The sequence below is a fragment of the Rhipicephalus sanguineus genome, chromosome 7 (assembly GCF_013339695.2).
Source record: "Rhipicephalus sanguineus isolate Rsan-2018 chromosome 7, BIME_Rsan_1.4, whole genome shotgun sequence".
NCBI classification, from domain to species: domain Eukaryota; kingdom Metazoa; phylum Arthropoda; class Arachnida; order Ixodida; family Ixodidae; genus Rhipicephalus; species Rhipicephalus sanguineus.
The window spans coordinates 166,964,515-166,981,611 of record NC_051182.1 but is presented as its reverse complement, the minus strand read 5'-3'; the positions used below and the strand labels follow the sequence as shown (position 1 = coordinate 166,981,611).

The 17,097-nt window shown below is 45.5% G+C and overlaps 3 protein-coding genes across 10 annotated transcripts in view; 1 reads left to right on the top strand and 2 right to left on the bottom strand.

Moving 5' to 3' along the window:
• The window catches only part of LOC119400509 (N-alpha-acetyltransferase 60), a 217,220-nt gene that overhangs the window by 14,787 nt on the left and 185,336 nt on the right, over positions 1-17,097 (bottom strand). The gene's annotated exons all lie outside the window — the stretch shown is intronic.
• On the bottom strand, positions 13-5,003 carry LOC119400507 (40S ribosomal protein S2). Its single transcript, XM_037667566.2, has 3 exons — positions 4,477-5,003; positions 2,068-2,227; positions 13-235 (listed from the first exon to the last, which is right to left on the bottom strand). Exons 1-3 carry the CDS (start codon positions 4,978-4,980, stop codon positions 72-74), a joined length of 828 nt encoding a protein of 275 aa, XP_037523494.1. The 5' UTR covers positions 4,981-5,003; the 3' UTR covers positions 13-71.
• LOC119400502 (uncharacterized) overlaps positions 6,770-17,097 on the top strand; it is a 257,402-nt gene continuing 247,074 nt past the window's right edge. For all 7 annotated transcript variants that reach the window (XM_049418089.1, XM_049418095.1, XM_049418090.1 and 4 more), the window contains exons 1-4: positions 6,770-7,013; positions 9,673-9,734; positions 12,021-12,098; positions 13,676-13,783. In XM_049418089.1, coding sequence (XP_049274046.1) covers positions 9,714-9,734; positions 12,021-12,098; positions 13,676-13,783 — 207 coding nt within the window. In that variant the 5' untranslated portion in view covers positions 6,770-7,013; positions 9,673-9,713. The remainder of the gene's footprint in view (positions 7,014-9,672; positions 9,735-12,020; positions 12,099-13,675; positions 13,784-17,097) is intronic.

Below are 17,097 nucleotides of genomic sequence, written 5' to 3'. Positions count from 1 at the left end.
GCACACATTGGATGCTTGTCAAAAGCCTTTTGTTTATTCGAAGGAGGCCGAGGGCAGTGTCCATGGCCACTTCAGTGGGGCTGCTCGACGGTGCGGGCAGTACCGACAGGTCGGTGAGCGTGCATCAGGTAGTCTGTGAACTCCTGGTAGGGTGATTTCTGCAGCTCGCGTTCCTTCCACAGGTCAGGGGTCAGGTAGCTGTACGTCTGCTGTATGGCCAGGTACGTTGCCTTGGCTGCACAACAAGGAAACATTTGACCGTCAGAAAGCTGGTCCAAACATTTGCAAGCAGCAGAGAGATGACACAGCCAGAAGAGTTGCTGTGCATCAATGTTCTTAAATCATATCAGCTGTAAAACTCAGTTTCGAAACCCAGACATGCCCATGGACAAATTTACGGAGGATGGATGGGTGGGGCTGCCCCTTTGTGAATGGGCGGCAGCTTACGCCACCTAGCCGTAACATATAACATATTGAAAGACTAAATTTCACTGCTGTTTTGATCTTAGCCACCAATCAAGATAACCTCCTCTTGGTTATTTCTAACTGCTTTTTTCCTTCACTGTCCTTAAATGCCAATGTTTGTGGAGGATAGCAAACCAATGCACCACCTGGGAGCAGTGACAGAAAACACGCTGCATCGCCTCGATCGCTGCAGTCTTCGCTGTCATTGTGAGAGTTCCCACGACAAGGATTAGAAGTACTTTCCAGAAAGGTGAAAGAGTTCTATTGCTGCAGTATCATGCGCAATGTGTAAGCCACAAATGTAAATGTACTGCTCGCTACATCAATGCAAGTCACTTGCAGGAGTGTTCAAAGTAACACGCAAAAATGCCATTAGCTTGTCTTTGCAACCTACATGTGGCACTGCAATCAAGAGACAGATTTCAGCCAATGGTGTGTCTGGATTTTGACATCTAACCCTGTTGATGAAGCATAATCTTGAAGTTTCAACTGATACATGGAGCCTATGAGAAGTTTCACATTTCGTATAATTGAAGTATTCTGCCTATGTTTTGCATGTCTACAATGGGCACCCAGCAAAAAAGGCATAAATTATCAGAGGTCACATAAGGTGATGGGAAAAAGGCAACAGCCTCAGAGTCCACCTGCCCAAAGAGAGTGAACTTGTAGAGCATGCCATGATTGCCAAAAACGGGGCACCATTTCGGACATTCAACTTTGGTCATGCAGGCGATTTTATCAGGGGTGCAACAGCCGAAATAGGATTTGGAGCAGGCGGCCAACGCGGCTTCCATTTCCCGCTAAAATTAGTGCAACTGAGAAAATTTTGAGGCTGGTCAGGCATTTTGGTGCAGTGTGGCGCAATTTCAACAAATTTCACGGTTTTGACTCAGCCTGGCGCATAAATACAGAATTGTATCGAACTGGCCCAATTGACCGAGCTGTTCCACCCGTTTTATCCAAAGGCTACATCAGAGATGTGTGTGATAAGAAGAAAGAAAGCTGGTTTTTTGGCAGAGTAGGAAATGCATTAAAAACAAAGATGCCAAATTTCACGTTATGTTGGAATTTGAGAATGTCCAGAATGGCAATCCTTGCTAACACACAAACAGTAGTGTACAACTGACAACAGCAAATTTACTATACGTGTGGTTGCATGCAATAAAAGGGCACTAAACAAGTATTGTGCAGATTTTTTCACACCCCTACCATGATAAAAATGTCAGACATGTGGAATAGAGCAAAAGCTGTTTAGCACATCCCACCTTTCAGTTGAAATGACCATAATCAAAATCTTATTCTGATTATGCACATATCTTGTGTGCCTATTCTTGCTATAATACCATGTGCCCAGTACTTCCAGTCTACTGATGACAAGGGCATTATTACCATGAAATAGCTTTCTTTATGATAGAAAGAAAACACAAGCAAGATTGATGTTATTATTTCGAAAGAAACACATCCTAAGAGGAGCACAAGTTGCTTAATATGTCCGTTAATTAGTATGCGGCCACCAAATGACCTCCAAACTTGACTCGCATCATGAACAGAAAGCTATGTGGAGCACCTTGTATCCACGGCCACATTTAGGTGAGCGCTTACCGAAGTTGCCCAAAGTGGCGGTGGATCCCCGCGCAGAGGTGTAGCAGTCCTCAATGCCAGCCATGTGCAGCAGCTTTTTGGGCACAGGCGCAGACACAATGCCCGTTCCACGGGGGGCCGGGATTAGGCGCACCAGAACACTGCCGCACTTGCCAGTCACCTGCACATTGTTTCATACCAACATCAATGATGACATTATGGACTGTAACATCCAGTTACATGGAAAGTCACAACCTATCTTGTAAAGCCAGCTGATCATGCAATGCACCAATCTACTATTAGTAGAGTCTGCATCTAGGAAAAGTGTTGCCAGTATCCTGGACACAAACCAAGGTAAGCATTATGACCGTGAGCACTTTTTCTTTTTTTTTTCTCCGAACGCGTGGCTTACTTTCAGTGTGATCGCACTAGCGCACACACGGGCACGTGGCGGCATCCTGAGGCGGCTATGGTAACTACACAGCCCATGGCATCATTTGTAGAGGGAAGAGGGAGCGATTTCTGGCTGACTGAGAATTGTAAATTCTAAGCCGCATGTCACGCTACAATGTTTGGCTCGCATGTTCTCGGCAGCATTTTCTGACCATGCTCAAAAAGTGTCGCAGGGCACTTTTAAAGGGGAACTCTGGTGCATTTTCAACCATATTGAGATAATGCAATTTTCAAATAGTACTAACAGTCCTGTAACAGCAAGGGTGGATCATTTTGCTGAGAGACTAATCAATTTTAAATAAGCAATAAACGATGAGTCGAAACCGAAACAGGGAGCTAAGCTGCTACGTGCTGGGCATGCGATGACGTCACAAAGTCCGCTACACGCCGCCACGGCTGGCCAGTGTGTAAACATAGCACACACGCTTCTATCACGCGAATAGGAAGCTGGCGATGTCATCTGACGCGGAATAAAGCTGTGCCAGCCCATCTCAACTTACCAGTGACGAGTTCAGCAATGATTGCAGCTACTATATGAGTGCGGAAGCATCGCCTTTTGATTTCTACTCGCCAGGCTGTGAAGTAGCTCACATGCCCCGCATCGATCTCCTCGTTGCTCATTATTGTGCGTGCAAACTGTGAGACCTGATGTCAATGACGACTAAGACGCTATGCAGCTAAGAAAACCGAACTCTGCTTGCGTTGTCACCGCCTCGTAGAAGAAAGCACGCGCTGCAACCATCCGCTGGGCGAGGCGGGGTTGGAAAAGAGTAGGCACGTTACGTCGCATACACAGGGTCGCCCGCGCTAACAGGCGTGATTCCAGAATTGGTTACCAATTTTAAAATTCGTTTTCTAAAGAACTAAATGACTTACGGTTGTATAATATGGCACATATCATCAGGGTACCGAAGACAACATATGTTGTAAGTTTAATTGAAATCGGTGAATATCGAAAAATCCCCGGAGTTCCCCTTAGCCAACTGACATGCGAACGCAGGCTTTCTGCTCGAGTGCTCTCTTTCATAAAAGTAGGTGTGCTGAAATGTACAAACTGATGGGCTATTTGGTATGGCACTATGCACACTGCAGTGTCAAAAAACAGTAGAGAAGATTATGGGATTCGGCATTAACAACCGAAGGCTTCGCTGCACAAATAGTCGGTTTTTTTTTTTTGTTGTTGTTGCAGTGTACACGGAGTACTTAGTACCAACATACAATGACTGCAATTTGCGAACAGTTTGGTTATTACATCAGTAAATCATTGCAAAGCATACCCTTCACAGCTTAGTAAAATGGACTTGTTTCCACTAGACAGCAAGCTGGCATACGATGCATTTTATAAAACCTTGAACTGACGTGGCATTTCACTGATTACTTAGTTGCATAGGGCACAATGACGCCAATTCTCACGTTTGATGCATCCAGACTTTCCGGCGCAATCACGCTTTGATGTAGCGCGACACATGGACACGGGAAGGCAGATAGGGTCATTGCACAGCACTACTAGCAACATGTTGATGACGTTGCTAGTAGCGCTGCGCCTTCTACTTCTACTAATAGCGTTGCTAGTAGTCCTCAAGTGCCTTCTCGTGTCAGTGATGAAAAATTCGTGAACACGGGGTATCACTGGAGCTGACGTTGCAGCAAGCGGACTTGTCTACTTTACGGCTGCAACTCCTTTCCTAAGCGCATGCATTCATATGCTTCGTACCCTCTCCTTCACGCCAAACAAATGAGGACGAGAGGGCTAGCTATGTTGATTTCCTATCTCATGCTTCATCGTAGACCTTGTGTATAGTGTTGTGTGGGTAATTTCCTTGAACTAATGTTTCTTTTAGGTCGCTGAAGTGGTGAACGCATGTCGCGAACGTGTGGTGTTTCGCGCTACATCAAAGATGTTCAAATGATTCATTAACAAGGCCACATTGACACCCTTGTTGGCAACATGCTGTACGATTCCAAACGCCGTCCCACCTTGCAAGGCACGGTGTGTGGCTTGCCGATCTTGTTTCCCCAGTATCCCCGACGCACTGGGATGACGGACAGCTTGGCGAGGATGATGGCACCTCGGATGGCGGTCGCCACTTCCTTGGAGCACTTGACGCCGAGGCCGACGTGGCCGTTGAAGTCGCCGATGGCGACGAACGCCTTGAAGCGCGTGCGCTGTCCGGCACGTGTCTGCTTCTGCACGGGCATGATCTTGAGCACTTCGTCCTTCAGAGAGCTGCCCAGGAAGTGGTCGATGATCTCGTACTCCTTGATGGGGTACGAGAACGGGTAGATGTCCTCCAGGGACTTGATCTTCCCGTCCTTGACCAGGCGGCCCAGTTTGGTGACGGGCACCCACTCCTTCTCGCCTTCCTTGCCGCGGCCACGACCGCGACCACGGCCCCGACCGCGACCCCGACCGCCGCGTCCACCCCGACCGAAGCCGCCACGGAAACCACCTCGTCCTCCGGCTGGAGCTGCGTCCGCCATGCTGTGCGCATGCGAGAGAAACACTTGTCAAAAATACTTTAGCGACAAACAGACGGCATCAATTTTCAACAAGCTGTGTACTACACTTTCGTTGCTAGCTCTTCGGAAAAGTGTCTACAGCAAGCATTAACTCAGACGGCGCTAGCCATTTAGCATCGCATTTGCGGCCGGTCTCATGCACAGAAACATGCGTTTTAAAACTCCCTACCTAATCGTTCACTGCGCCTAAGTCAATAACTACCACTTCCAAGCACACAGAGATGATGTAAAAAACCTCATCGAGGTACACTAGCAAAAATTTATTTAATAACAAGCGCGATTAATACAGATTATCGCAGAGAGAAAAAACGCATAACCCTCTACTTACGTTATTTCTTTAGAAAGAAGATTGTTTCGCGTTCTCGCGAGAAATTACGAGATTAGAAGTCGATGTCGATTATACTGGCGGAAGCCCGCCGAGTTCTTATGCGTAGTGATGAGTGCCAAAATCTACCGAAACTACCACATGAGACAAAAGATACGCACACAAACACAAAATAATTTTTTAGAAAGGCAACGGACCAAAGCAGGTCAATAAATGCGAATTTAAAAAAGTCAGTACATTGTGCAAGCAGGCATAGGGTTTCCTACACTACATTTTCCTACACTACATAACATGTCAACAAGCAATGCAATGTCCATGGTGTCCGCCATGGTGACCACTAACCTAGGTCTGGGTCTCCGTGGTCTGGACGTGAAGACTCGCCAGAAACGATTCCATGCTCACCACCGCAAAGTTCCCGCAAGAGTGCATTTTATGTAACGGACCGTTTTAATCTGGAGCACTGCCATTTGCGAGGTTTTCAGGGGAGGGGGGGGGTTAAATTCGAATTTCTCTCCGTCGATTTCTAGTTCTGAGCCGATGCTTTGAGTTGAGCCTCGAAGAATTGCTTTATAAAGTAAGCTCAGGAATGCAAGAAGATCCTCATATGCTCGGGGACATGAAGGAAGTCTTTCCTACATGCTCCAACCCACGGCATCCTGGACTCAATTAGGACGTCGCTCCCACTTTGGATGATTCTACAGTTGACTATAAGTATTTATAGTTTACTGTAACGATTCTACCGATGGCTTGCTTTCATAATATTTCTCATCCTGCTTTCTAACTACAATATTAATGAGAACTAACTTTCTGTTAGTTCTCATTAATATTGTGTCTAACAAAGATAAATGAGCCCTTAAAAATCATCTGATTTCCTTCTTTCTAACTACAAGTCACTCAAGTCGGTTCAACGCGGACGTGTTGCAACAGGTTCAACTTAAAATCAGCTTCGTTTAGTCTGTGCTTTTCAGCCGTCCACACAACGACATGGCGAAGCACGACAGGCATGACGACAGGACGAGCGCTGCCATATGTTTTCATCACTCTGTTTCATCACGTCGCACTCAGCTAGAACATCTATTCGCTCTGTCCTAATCATTATGACTTTCGACCATGCTTTTCATCCTAATGAATAAAATAATCTTGCTCAGACAGAGCATAACCTCGTGTGCTTCCACGAGCACCTAAACCAACGCTCCAAACAGGCCAAAGGCTTTCTTTACTGTTAGTTGTGGGCATGTGATTGTGGTTTTTTCATAAATTTCCAATCTGTTTTCTTTTTTTGTGTTCTAAAATTCCAGGAAACTCCAGGAGTGTTTTATGCGCGCTTTATCTCACCAACAATGCCTACAACAAACAAACACAATGACGCGCGCGCCCGCGCATGCGCACTAGTGTCTGTCGGTGCAGTTGACGGAACTCGCGCGCGGCTGTCCAGCAACAAGGTGCTACTGGTGTTATGTCGGTGGTCGAGAGCATCACGAGTGAAGCGCTCGAGCCCGCTGTGCGCTTGCATTTTTCGCGCTTCCCTTCACCGCGGGACGAGTGCTGACTGAACGCATCCATCGTGGCGGAATGCCAAGTTTCCTCCTGAATGGTGCAAACTTTGTCGCCGCGACGCAGTGACATCCAGCGACAGTTATGTTCGCAACGCTTCCTGACAGAAACAGCGGTGAGTTCCGGTTCTCGCTTGCGAACCGAACGAAAGCTTCGTCCGCTCATCGCTAAAAGCGATCCAAGCAAAAAGTCGCAAAATCAGAAACGTGTTCCGCGTGGGTTGGGCCGGGTCGTCGTGTTCCTCCGTAGATTCGGGTGTTATCGTTTCCCATTTAATAAGAGCACCCGCCGATCTGTGCATATCCCACCAAAACGTCACCGTAGTTACGTTTCCCATGCTTTAACTCAAACCAGCTATCCGCAGAAGCGGTTCTGAATTCGGGTAATTCGCGATCTGCGGTGTTGCTTAGCGCCCACAAAAGCTCGCTGTCCCGAGGGACCCTTCAAAACCGAAAATATTACAGGCCGTGCTTTCCTGGGCCCACGGCCAAACATTCCGCTTCAACGCGTAAACATGCGCGTCGGAAGGCAAATTAAAAACCGAAGCACGCTAAACAAGAGAGCTTGAAAAAGAGGGAAGTGTTTGCTTTTGTGGAGGAGCGTCTTGAGTTTCTCGGGGCCAGAAATTGATCATTCGTGGCCTTACCTCCTCCTTGCCGTCTCTCGTAGAGCTGACGGGCGGGTAGTGCCCATTCATCAGGCGTTATGATGTCCTTGTGGTGCATCAAATGACGCATCCAGTCAGCGTGTTTAAACCGTGTGAATCTGCCGTCCTCCATCTCAAAGTGTTCCATTTTTGATGGCAGGAACGCTAATCTAGGCCCTTCTTTGACAGTTGTTCGATCGTACGTGTATTCTGTGACAGTAGTGAAGATTACTCGAATTTAACAGAATCAGTTTAAGAGATGCCTGTGGGACAAGCATATAATTAGTTTTGCGTTAATAGAAATGCCGAGTCTAATATTTCATATTGCTATGAAATGCATCACAATATATTAGACTCTATTTTCTAATTTTCAAGTGCGTTTCTCTGCATTGCACACAAGCCCAATAATTGGTGGCATCAGACGTGGTTCAAACGAAGATGTCGTGCTAGCTGTGCATGCTGGAGCTTCTCTCTTTTGCTGGATCTCATCAAAAGAGCTGTATCTACAAGTTTCTGTGCCATAAGGCTAGCTAACTGGTCATACGCACCAATTGCAGATGCAACTACACCGCCGCTAGTTTGGCCAACTGCCTCACGATAAAGTTAGCTTTTACGCTGGGGAAGCAGTTCACAAGTTCGCCTTTAAAGGTTGTGGACAGATCTGTGCAGTTGGGCACCAAACTGTCTTCCAAAGGAGGTTCTGGACAAGGAAAGAAAGCTAGCTGCACACCCTCTCCTTCATTTTGCAGTGAAAGCTGTTATGAGATCACAACAGCCAATTTTGGTGGCGTAGTTGTCCGCTGCTGCCGGTGTCTGTAACCACTGTCGCGCACTATGAAAAAAAAATAAAAAATCCGGAATCAGGCGAGACTTGAACCCGGGCTCTCTGCATGACAGTCAAGTATCCTACCACAGAGCCACACTGATGCATGAAACTCCTTCACAAGAAGACCCTATACATGCATGCCGTTGGGCAAGGAATCACATTAACAGATGTAATATAGCGTGGTAGAACAGTAAAATCACACAATCTAAAGTGCATAACAAGCGGCTGGTTTAAAGCTACCCACCAATTACAAAAGGCTCAGTCATAATGCTTCATCGTCATCAGCCACATCGTCAACAATGTGCACATAATGCCTTACAGATGTGTTTAGAGCCGCAGTGCATGCACCGGGCGTGCAAACATACACAGCATACTACAGCAAGAGACTATTACCACGCAATATTACTTTCTTATAGATAGGGCCTCTCTTGTTTCCCAGCTAATGATCACTCTCCCACTCACATACCACTGTTTGCAGCATGTATTACCCGTACGTCTTATCAATGCTGTAGATAAAAAAAGTTATCATAAAAAAATGTTTTGTGGCATTTTATGCATTACCATTCCATAATTTGATACTCGGACCGGTAAGCTTCCTGTTGCACTAAAGAAAACAGTTACCATAAAAATTGTCAGTCCCTTTAAGTTCCGAGTTAGAGCAGCAAATATTAATTAAAAGGCAAAGACTTTAATGCAAAGCAAGGTCAGATAGACCGCGATTAGATTGTGAGTTACATTGTTGGGCTTGCGAAATGGGACATCTTAGTTGAACATCAGCATTCTTTGCTATGTCTTTCATGTTCTTTACCTTTGTCCTGTTATTGATGTGCTATTTTATCACATTGTACAAACTATAATTTGCTCATCACAAGCTTTCTGGAAAACAGTTCAGAAGGTCAAGAGAAGATAAAGGTTTGAAGTGATGAGAAAAACCTTTGAACAGAGAATATCATTGTAGCCAATGTTTCGTCATGTGGACTTGCCTTCATCTGGGGGTTGAAGAAAAGCCCACTTGTTGAAACGTTTCCTCTAGCGACACCCCCTGTTGAAAGATTTTTCATCATCACTGAAAGTGGAGAGGATGGTAGGTGCAGACCACATTGAGTTCCTTGCTCATCTATCCTCCCTGCATGAAATCATTTTTAATGCTTCCAGCTGTAACAATGGGTACATCCTTAAACAAGGTGCCATCAAAAGTCAGATTGCAGATCTCTCTTCTAGTGTCCTTAGCAAGTGGAATTCAGTTGTGCTGCTTCAGCTTAGCCTGCTGTAACATTACGGTTTTTTTCTTGGATTCCTCAGCTTGCCATGGGTTGTCGTCGAGGCCACTTTGAAACAGAGTCATGGATCTTGTGGAACCTGAAGTGAGTGGAGCATGAATTGAGAGTGCATGTGTCATTCAATGTGCAGTGCCATTTCTCATGGTGTACAACAGCCTTGCTGGCCAATCAGAACAGTACGAACAACTGTCAGTCAGTTTTTCTTTTGACAGGCAATAAGCATCCTGATGTTTGGCTACCTCTATCAATGGTCGAAGTGTAACCATCACTTCAACTTAACAGTAACTTAATGTGCACAGTATAGTGTCAAACCTGTTCTACATATCCTCCATAGATGCAGCTGTATTTTTTCAAATGTTGAACAGTCCCTCGTGACCACTTTGTGAACACTGAAATGGCAGCGTGAGCTTGTCAGAAGTCTATTACGAGCAGCAGACATAACATGCAAGGGCAAAAGAAGTGATTGGATACAGTCAGTGCTAACACGCAAGCACTTCATTCTGAAGTTCTTCACCATTTTCTCTTACCACGTAAAGGATTCATTGTGCATGCCAAACAGCAACGGTGACGAGGCAGCTTCAAGAATATTTTAGCATTTGGGTGGAATAACATTCACAGTATGTGACTTTATGCTATGCTCTTGTTGCTAGTTACAATGATATCTAACTGAAAGAATATGAAAGCTGATAAATAACATTTCAGGGGATGTGCTACTTCTAACTGTGGCTTAAAGGACCCCTGAGAGCGAGTTTTGTCTGCAACTTTTTTACTGTAATTTGTAGCTTAGGGTCTGGTAACCCCAGAATTCAGTTGTCAATGCTCTAACGCATTGTATAATTAATGCTAGCATCGTCAATCGAGAACAATTTTGCGTCAGTTCAAAACGGCCGCCTAAATACCATAGGAAACTAGTCCGCCACAGCGGGGGAGAGCCTAAGATCATGTGCACTCAAGCTTTGGTGTCATTGAAAGTGCAGTTTTCAAATCGGGGCTCCGCATGCAGTAAAGAATGAAACGATGCAGGTGCTTTGGTGTTGTTAAGTATGTGCCCCCCCCACCCCTCTCCCCCCCTACCCAGAAAAAAAAAAGCATTTCTGGCTGAAGCAGCCAGAACTACATTGAGAGCCACCCGACAACAGAACGAGAGGGGTGATGAACGATAGTCCTCTCCGGGTGCCAGTCGGGGTATTGTGCGTGCCCCACAAATATTTTCTGATGTCGACAAGACTCGTTTTACTCATGAAACGTCACATGGGGCCTCTGTCTACGTCATACTAGTGGCGATGTCGCAAGGTGCTTAAAACTCTGATAAGCGCTCACACTTACTTTAGAACCAAATTAAAATATCTTGAAGGCAATATTCGTTAGTCATAATCAATCAAAAGTGCCCACGCATGCAGGACTATCAAACAACGCAAGCATCTTGAGTTTCCAAATTTGGTGTCAGGGGTCCTTTGAAAAAAGACAACAAAAAAACAAAATGGTTTCATGCATCTTAGCTCACTCATCAGGTAAAGATTAATCATTTACACACAGCCGTACAAAAGATTAAAATGTAAAGTTCCAATAATACTGCCTTCTAGAATTTACCATAAAGTTTTCTCAGAAATTTCATTCACTTCAAAAGCGATACCAAGCCGTAGTTGTTTTTTGAATAAACTGCGGTTGGGTCATGTTATTCATGCGTCTTCTTTGTGTTTCATTGTTGTCACGCTAAATATTTTGTTATCCTATTTTTGTGAATGTTGTGCAGTGAGTGTTAAAAGTATGGTGTGTTGGCAGAAAAGGACAACACTGTCATCCTTTTAATACATTTGTCTTTTTTTAACCTTTACTGGGAAACTAGAGGGAAACAGTTAATCAGTTTAGGCTGATAAATTATTCTTTGAGAACTGCATTGTCACTAATTTCACGATTATAGGCTCGTTATTAAAAGATAAAAGAAGGTCGAATATTCATTTTGGAATTTCACGCAAAAACCACTGCACCTGAATGCCATTGTGACGTCGTGGATTTGCTATTCTTTTTTTTATTATTTTCTGTACTTTGCTCACATTGGTTCAATAAAATTTTGAAACACTTGCACAGTAATTCTGTTTTATCAATAAAGAACAATGCAAGTTCCAGCAAATGGCCGTCTAAGTCTACGACATCACAATAAGCGGGTGTGGGAACTTGAAGGGTGCCGTCCCCGCCCGTATTTCCGTTTTGTGCATTTTCTGGCTTGCTGAGTGCCTTCTTACAGCAAGGGTGGATTGGTATTGCATACAGGTACTTTGCTAACACAAGTGAAATCGTTTTTCTCTTTAGTATTGCTTTATAAAGCGAGCCATTACTGACTTGTTATTGTCTGCTTTGATTGCTGGACAGAGGGAAAGCCTACAGTTCTACATTGACCCTGGTGAACTGCCCGAAGAGTTGGCAGGTGCCGTCCAAGCAATAAAACAGGTACTGCTTTGATCTGACCGGTCTGCACTGCAGTGCCGCGTCTGCCAACCTCTACATAGTGAGAGACTCTAGATTAATGTCAAGCACTTGATGGTCTTTAACATGTGCCTAAATCGAATGACACAAATGTTCTCGCATTTTGTCCCCACTGGAATGTAGTCGCCGCGTCTGGGAATCGAACTCGTGTCCTTGAGCATAGCAGTGCTACACCTTACCTGCTAGGCTACCACGGCGGGTACTTGATAAGCTGTGCTAGAAAAATGCAATTTGCTGCAGTGCTCAAAACTTGAGTAGCGGTATGTGGGTCATCGAAGATTTGTCTTCTACCATTTCTTTAGGTCTGGATGGCATTATGGCATTAATCAAATTTGTGAACATACTTCAGAAATCTCTTCAATTTTTAATCTTGGCTCATGAACGGCATGAGCTATAACCGCAGTGAATGGTAATGTATGTGCACAAAAAAATTAGTGCATCTCTTTCAATCAGTCATGCTGTTATTGAAAAATAACAGCAACTCAGTGCTCGTCATACATGTTTCATTCATAAATTTAAAGCAAAACTGTTTTAGTAAGCTATAACACTTGGTCTCCTGTTGTAAGACTAACAGTAGGTTCCTCTTAGCATGGCTGTAAACGTTTTGGCTATTCATTCCCTTGCATAATGGTAAATGAGTATATAAAGCAACATAGATTTGGTATCATCCCGTAGGACCACACCTAAGGACCTGAACTCATTGAATCATATTTTTTGTTGCGCTTGATCAATGCTTTGTTTTGCATTCCTTTCTTTAATGCAGGCTGTCCTCTAAACTATCAGTTTTCTTATGTGTTCTGGATTATCCTCTTCACTACCGAACAAAAACGTAGGCACAAAAAAAGAGATGCAGTTTCCAAAACCTTATTTCATGTGGTTCCACAAGTACAAAAAAAAAAAAAGAAAGAAAGAAAAGAAAGACATTTCGACAAAAATTTCATTTTTCAAAGGGTAAAAATGGGTGTCCGCAAATGATGACTTTAGTTGCAAACATGGCAAAAGCACATTGATAAATGCGAATGCAGGCTTTCAGTGCTTCAAATATATTTTTTTAATAATTACCAAAAACCAATGGCATAAGTTTTGTTCACACTACTTTGTATGCAAAAAAAGTTAATTGCAAAACTTTAAGCAGTTAGACCTAAATAATTGTATGCTTTGTGTGATCTGCCAACCACTATTTTTTTTTTGTTTGCACACCAGCCACGAATGTTTACTTCGGCAGCTCATTGTTGGAGTATAGGTAAAGGCGACAAAGGCGCGAGTTTTCAATACACTGAGCTGCTTGCTGTTGTGTAATTTGCTTAAGAGGTCGTGTCTACGAACATGTATGCAGGTAGCGAAGAGGTTATTACTGTGTTAGCTATGTGCTGTGCTAATTATGTGATTACTGCCTGCGCCTGCTTGTACGGCCTGCAGTGTGTTGTACATGGAAATATCTGATCCACACGTTGACGACAAAGACAGTGTCGTAGGCTTCACCCATTTTGACCTTGCTTGTGCTTTGGTCTTAGTGGTCATCATTTTGCAAAACATTGCAGGCAGCTGAAAGCGTCCTATTTCGGTGGAAGAAGTTTCCCTTGCGCCTGCCAGCACCTGTCTTCGATCTTCCGCCCACCCTGCTCAGCTCTGATGGGGATGGCCGCAAGGTGCGTGCACAGTCTAATCCTTTCAAGCGCTACCTATGAAGAAGTGCCTGCAAACGCGTCAAGTTTGCACAACATTATCTCAAGGTGCTCGATATTCTATTACAATGAAAATAATGTCATAAAATATGTTGATTTGTGTGTTCTTCAGTAATTAATCTTAATGAAATAGCAATTAAATACCTATTTATGCTGGAGTTGTTCATGTTTTGTTTTTAAACAAATGGAATCAAATCTCAGGCTACAAATATAGAGTAATTTCGTTTTCGGGTATATTCATTTCGAGCAAACAGAAATTATGCTTTTACACGACTCGCGAAAAGCGCCATGTTAAACGGCTCGTCTAACATAGTTGTGCCTTCCGCAAAGTGATCACATGAAACAGTACACAGCAAAATGGAGGTAAATGAACACACATTTATGACACAGGAGGTTGAATTCATCTAAAGCACAGTATATCTTGCTTTTTCTTAGCCACTATTCGACACAACTAGCAAAAACAAGTGTACACCAATGCATGCAAAGTGCCAGAAGACGAGGGTCCTGAAATTTAGTTTTTAGTTCTTTATCGATTAGGATGAAACTCGCTGAGTTTATGCATGTGTGCAGACTTCAAAAATGCAATTATTTTTCTAGTACAGTATGCAGTTTTTTGAAATATCCTCCATTCAATGTGCCACTTTGGGAGCTATAGTTTGCTTAGAGTGAGAGAGTTACAAAGTAAATAAGGGTATCACAATAATCTTGTATGAGAACTGAATGCAAGAAAACAAGAATGGGTGTTCTAAACCCATTTGAACAAAAGGTATATGTTGAACATTTGTGAGTGAGTCTATGTCAAGCTGGGATTTCACTCACAAATGCTTGTCATGAGTAAAGGGGCACGGGGCGCGTGCCGGACAGCGCAAGGCGTCGATGGTGTGCGGGGAATGGAAATGTACCCGATGGTGTGCACCCTCGCCACGTCGACGCAAGCCATTGGCCGTAGAAAGGCGCGTGCCACGCGACCCGAGCCGAGGTGAGAGACCACGGAAGAAGAGTTAGTCATTGTCCGTTGGAGTCGTCGAGGAGCAAGGTGTTGCAAGCCAGCGTCGCACCCGCGACGAGAGCAGTAGGGCCCCGTTCTGGGGGCAGCGGCACAAGAGGCTCGGGAGGGTGGCCGTCGACCTTGGTGCCATCCAAGTGAGGCTCCCCGGGCTTGCAGCAGCCCCGTCACAGCAGTTCGCAGGGCACCTATGGCACTCCCACGGCGTGGCAAGACGACGGCGACCCACGGGCAATCACCAGAGAGCCACGTCGGCAGTAAGACCCGGTGGCACCAAGGGGAGGCCAGAAGTTAGGCCTAACTGGGAGAGACCGGTGTTCTCCGAAAGGAAGGAAACATCGGCGAGGAGGACGATCAGCGAGGCGTCTGATCGACGGCGACGGCCCGGAGACGTCGACAGGAGCTGCGACGACGGGACTGGGCGTCGACTTGGACCACGAACAGAGTCAGCGGACACCGCGAACCGTAAGAACGCTCCATGGGTATCGCGAGTGACTGAGAGGCCATAGTGGCCAGACTTTAGGACTAGAGGAGCTAGGCATAGCTCGAAGGTTTTGCAATTGTCCGTTAGTGATTGCGCAATAGCGTCGCATTTCCTAATGGTACTTTTTGTTGAAAATTTTGAGTGTTCATTTTCGTGTGCCGTGGGGTGTTAAAGTTTTGTTTGCAGTGCCACCACGGTCTCTCCCGAGTCTTTCTCTCTCTCTCCCAGATCCATTTCGACATTGCAAGCGCTCCCGAGATACGTGACAAAATAAGTGGCGAGCCTGTGCCAAGATTTTTCCAGCGTTGGGCCCAGTCACGTTTCGTCGGGGGTTGCAAGGATGGATATGGATTGGGACAAGATAGTGAGAGTCATTCGGGAGAATAAGCTCAAGGAGAGCAGGGTCTCAGGTTCATTGAAGAAGAGTGGGAGAGTAAGATAGAGGAGGGCAAAGCCGAACTTGAGGCAAGACGCGCCGATCTCGAGGCGAGACGCGCCGAACGCGAGGCGAGACGCGCCGATCTCGAGGCAAGTCGTGCTGAACGCGAGGCGAAACGCGCCGATCTCGAGGCAAGTCGCGCTGAACGCGAGGCGAAACGCGCCGGTCTCGAGGCAAGTCGCGCTGAACGCGAGGCGAAACACGCCGCAGTGTTAGAAGCTTACGCTCGAGAGAAGCGGGAACTCGAGCTTCAACTGCGATTGGCACAAGCCAAACAAGTCAAAGAGGGTATTGGACAGAATGAGAGAAGGTCCATAGAGATTCCATCGGGAGATATCAATGTGTCTGATTTTCAGAGTTTTGTTTCCGCTGAGCAAAGGGCCAGTGAGCCTGCTAGTGGTGCAGATGCAAGCAGTCTTTGTAGAAATGGGCAGAACAAAGAGGAATCAAGGGTTGCACAGAGTGACAGGATAGCAACGGTTAGTGAACTGCATGCCAGTGCTGTTGAAGAGGGGACGGAGGTAGAGAATGCGACACCTCCAGACAACAAAGAGCCAAAGGATAGCTCCCCACTGATGAGCATGTATGTTGAAGAAAGAAGTAGTCAGCGTTCGCGAGATGTGACAATAAAGAGTAAGATGAACGCAATGGCTCAGAAGCACAGTGCTAAACGCGTAAAAGTTAAGGAAACGCAGGCAGCTCCAGAGATAGCGAAAAGTGGTTTCAAGCATCAGGACGCAAGAAAAGATGCCCGAGCTGTGAACAGTAGACGCGTAAGACGAAGGAGAAAGAACGCTGCGAAAACGCGTCAAGTAGGTTGTATTTATTTGGATGCAGAGAGGGTCGTGCAAGAAACCAGGGTCGAGCATAAATGTAGGACGCAGTCAGAGAAAGTTAGGTCAAAGAGGCGTCCCGTGACGAGTAACGGAGGAAACAGCCATAGGGAGCACGCTACGTGGGCAAATAAGAACAGTCCTTTCAAGAATGAGCTGAAGAAAAAGGGCCCAAATGTTGCATATGGGGGGAGTAAATCAACGACTAGTGAGTCCCATGCCAGTGTGCCTGAAGTGGGCAAAGAAGAAAAGAACGCGATGCATCCAGGCAATATTGAAACCGAAGACAGCGTTTCGCTGAGCGACATGCCTGTTGAAAGAACAAGCACTCAGCGTCCGCGGATAACATCAGAGAGGAGTAGGATGAATGGAAAGCCTCAGACGCACGGTAGTACAAGCGTAAAGTTAAAGAAAGTGAAGACAGCTCTGAAATCAAAGGAACCTGGTCGTAATTATCAGGACGCCATAAAGGTGGCTGAACTTGTCAAGGGCAGACGCGTAAAGCGGACTAAAAAG

Bases quoted from the DNA above. Each gene is read 5' to 3' on its own strand.
- LOC119400507 (XM_037667566.2), bottom strand. From the start codon at position 4,980: ATGGCGGACGCAGCTCCAGCCGGAGGACGAGGTGGTTTCCGTGGCGGC. The intron at 2,228-4,476 runs GTGGGACGGCGT...AACAATGTGCAG, and splicing joins CACACACCGTGCCTTGCAAG to GTGACTGGCAAGTGCGGCAG. The intron at 236-2,067 runs GTAAGCGCTCAC...CTTGTTGTGCAG, and splicing joins CGCCACTTTGGGCAACTTCG to CCAAGGCAACGTACCTGGCC.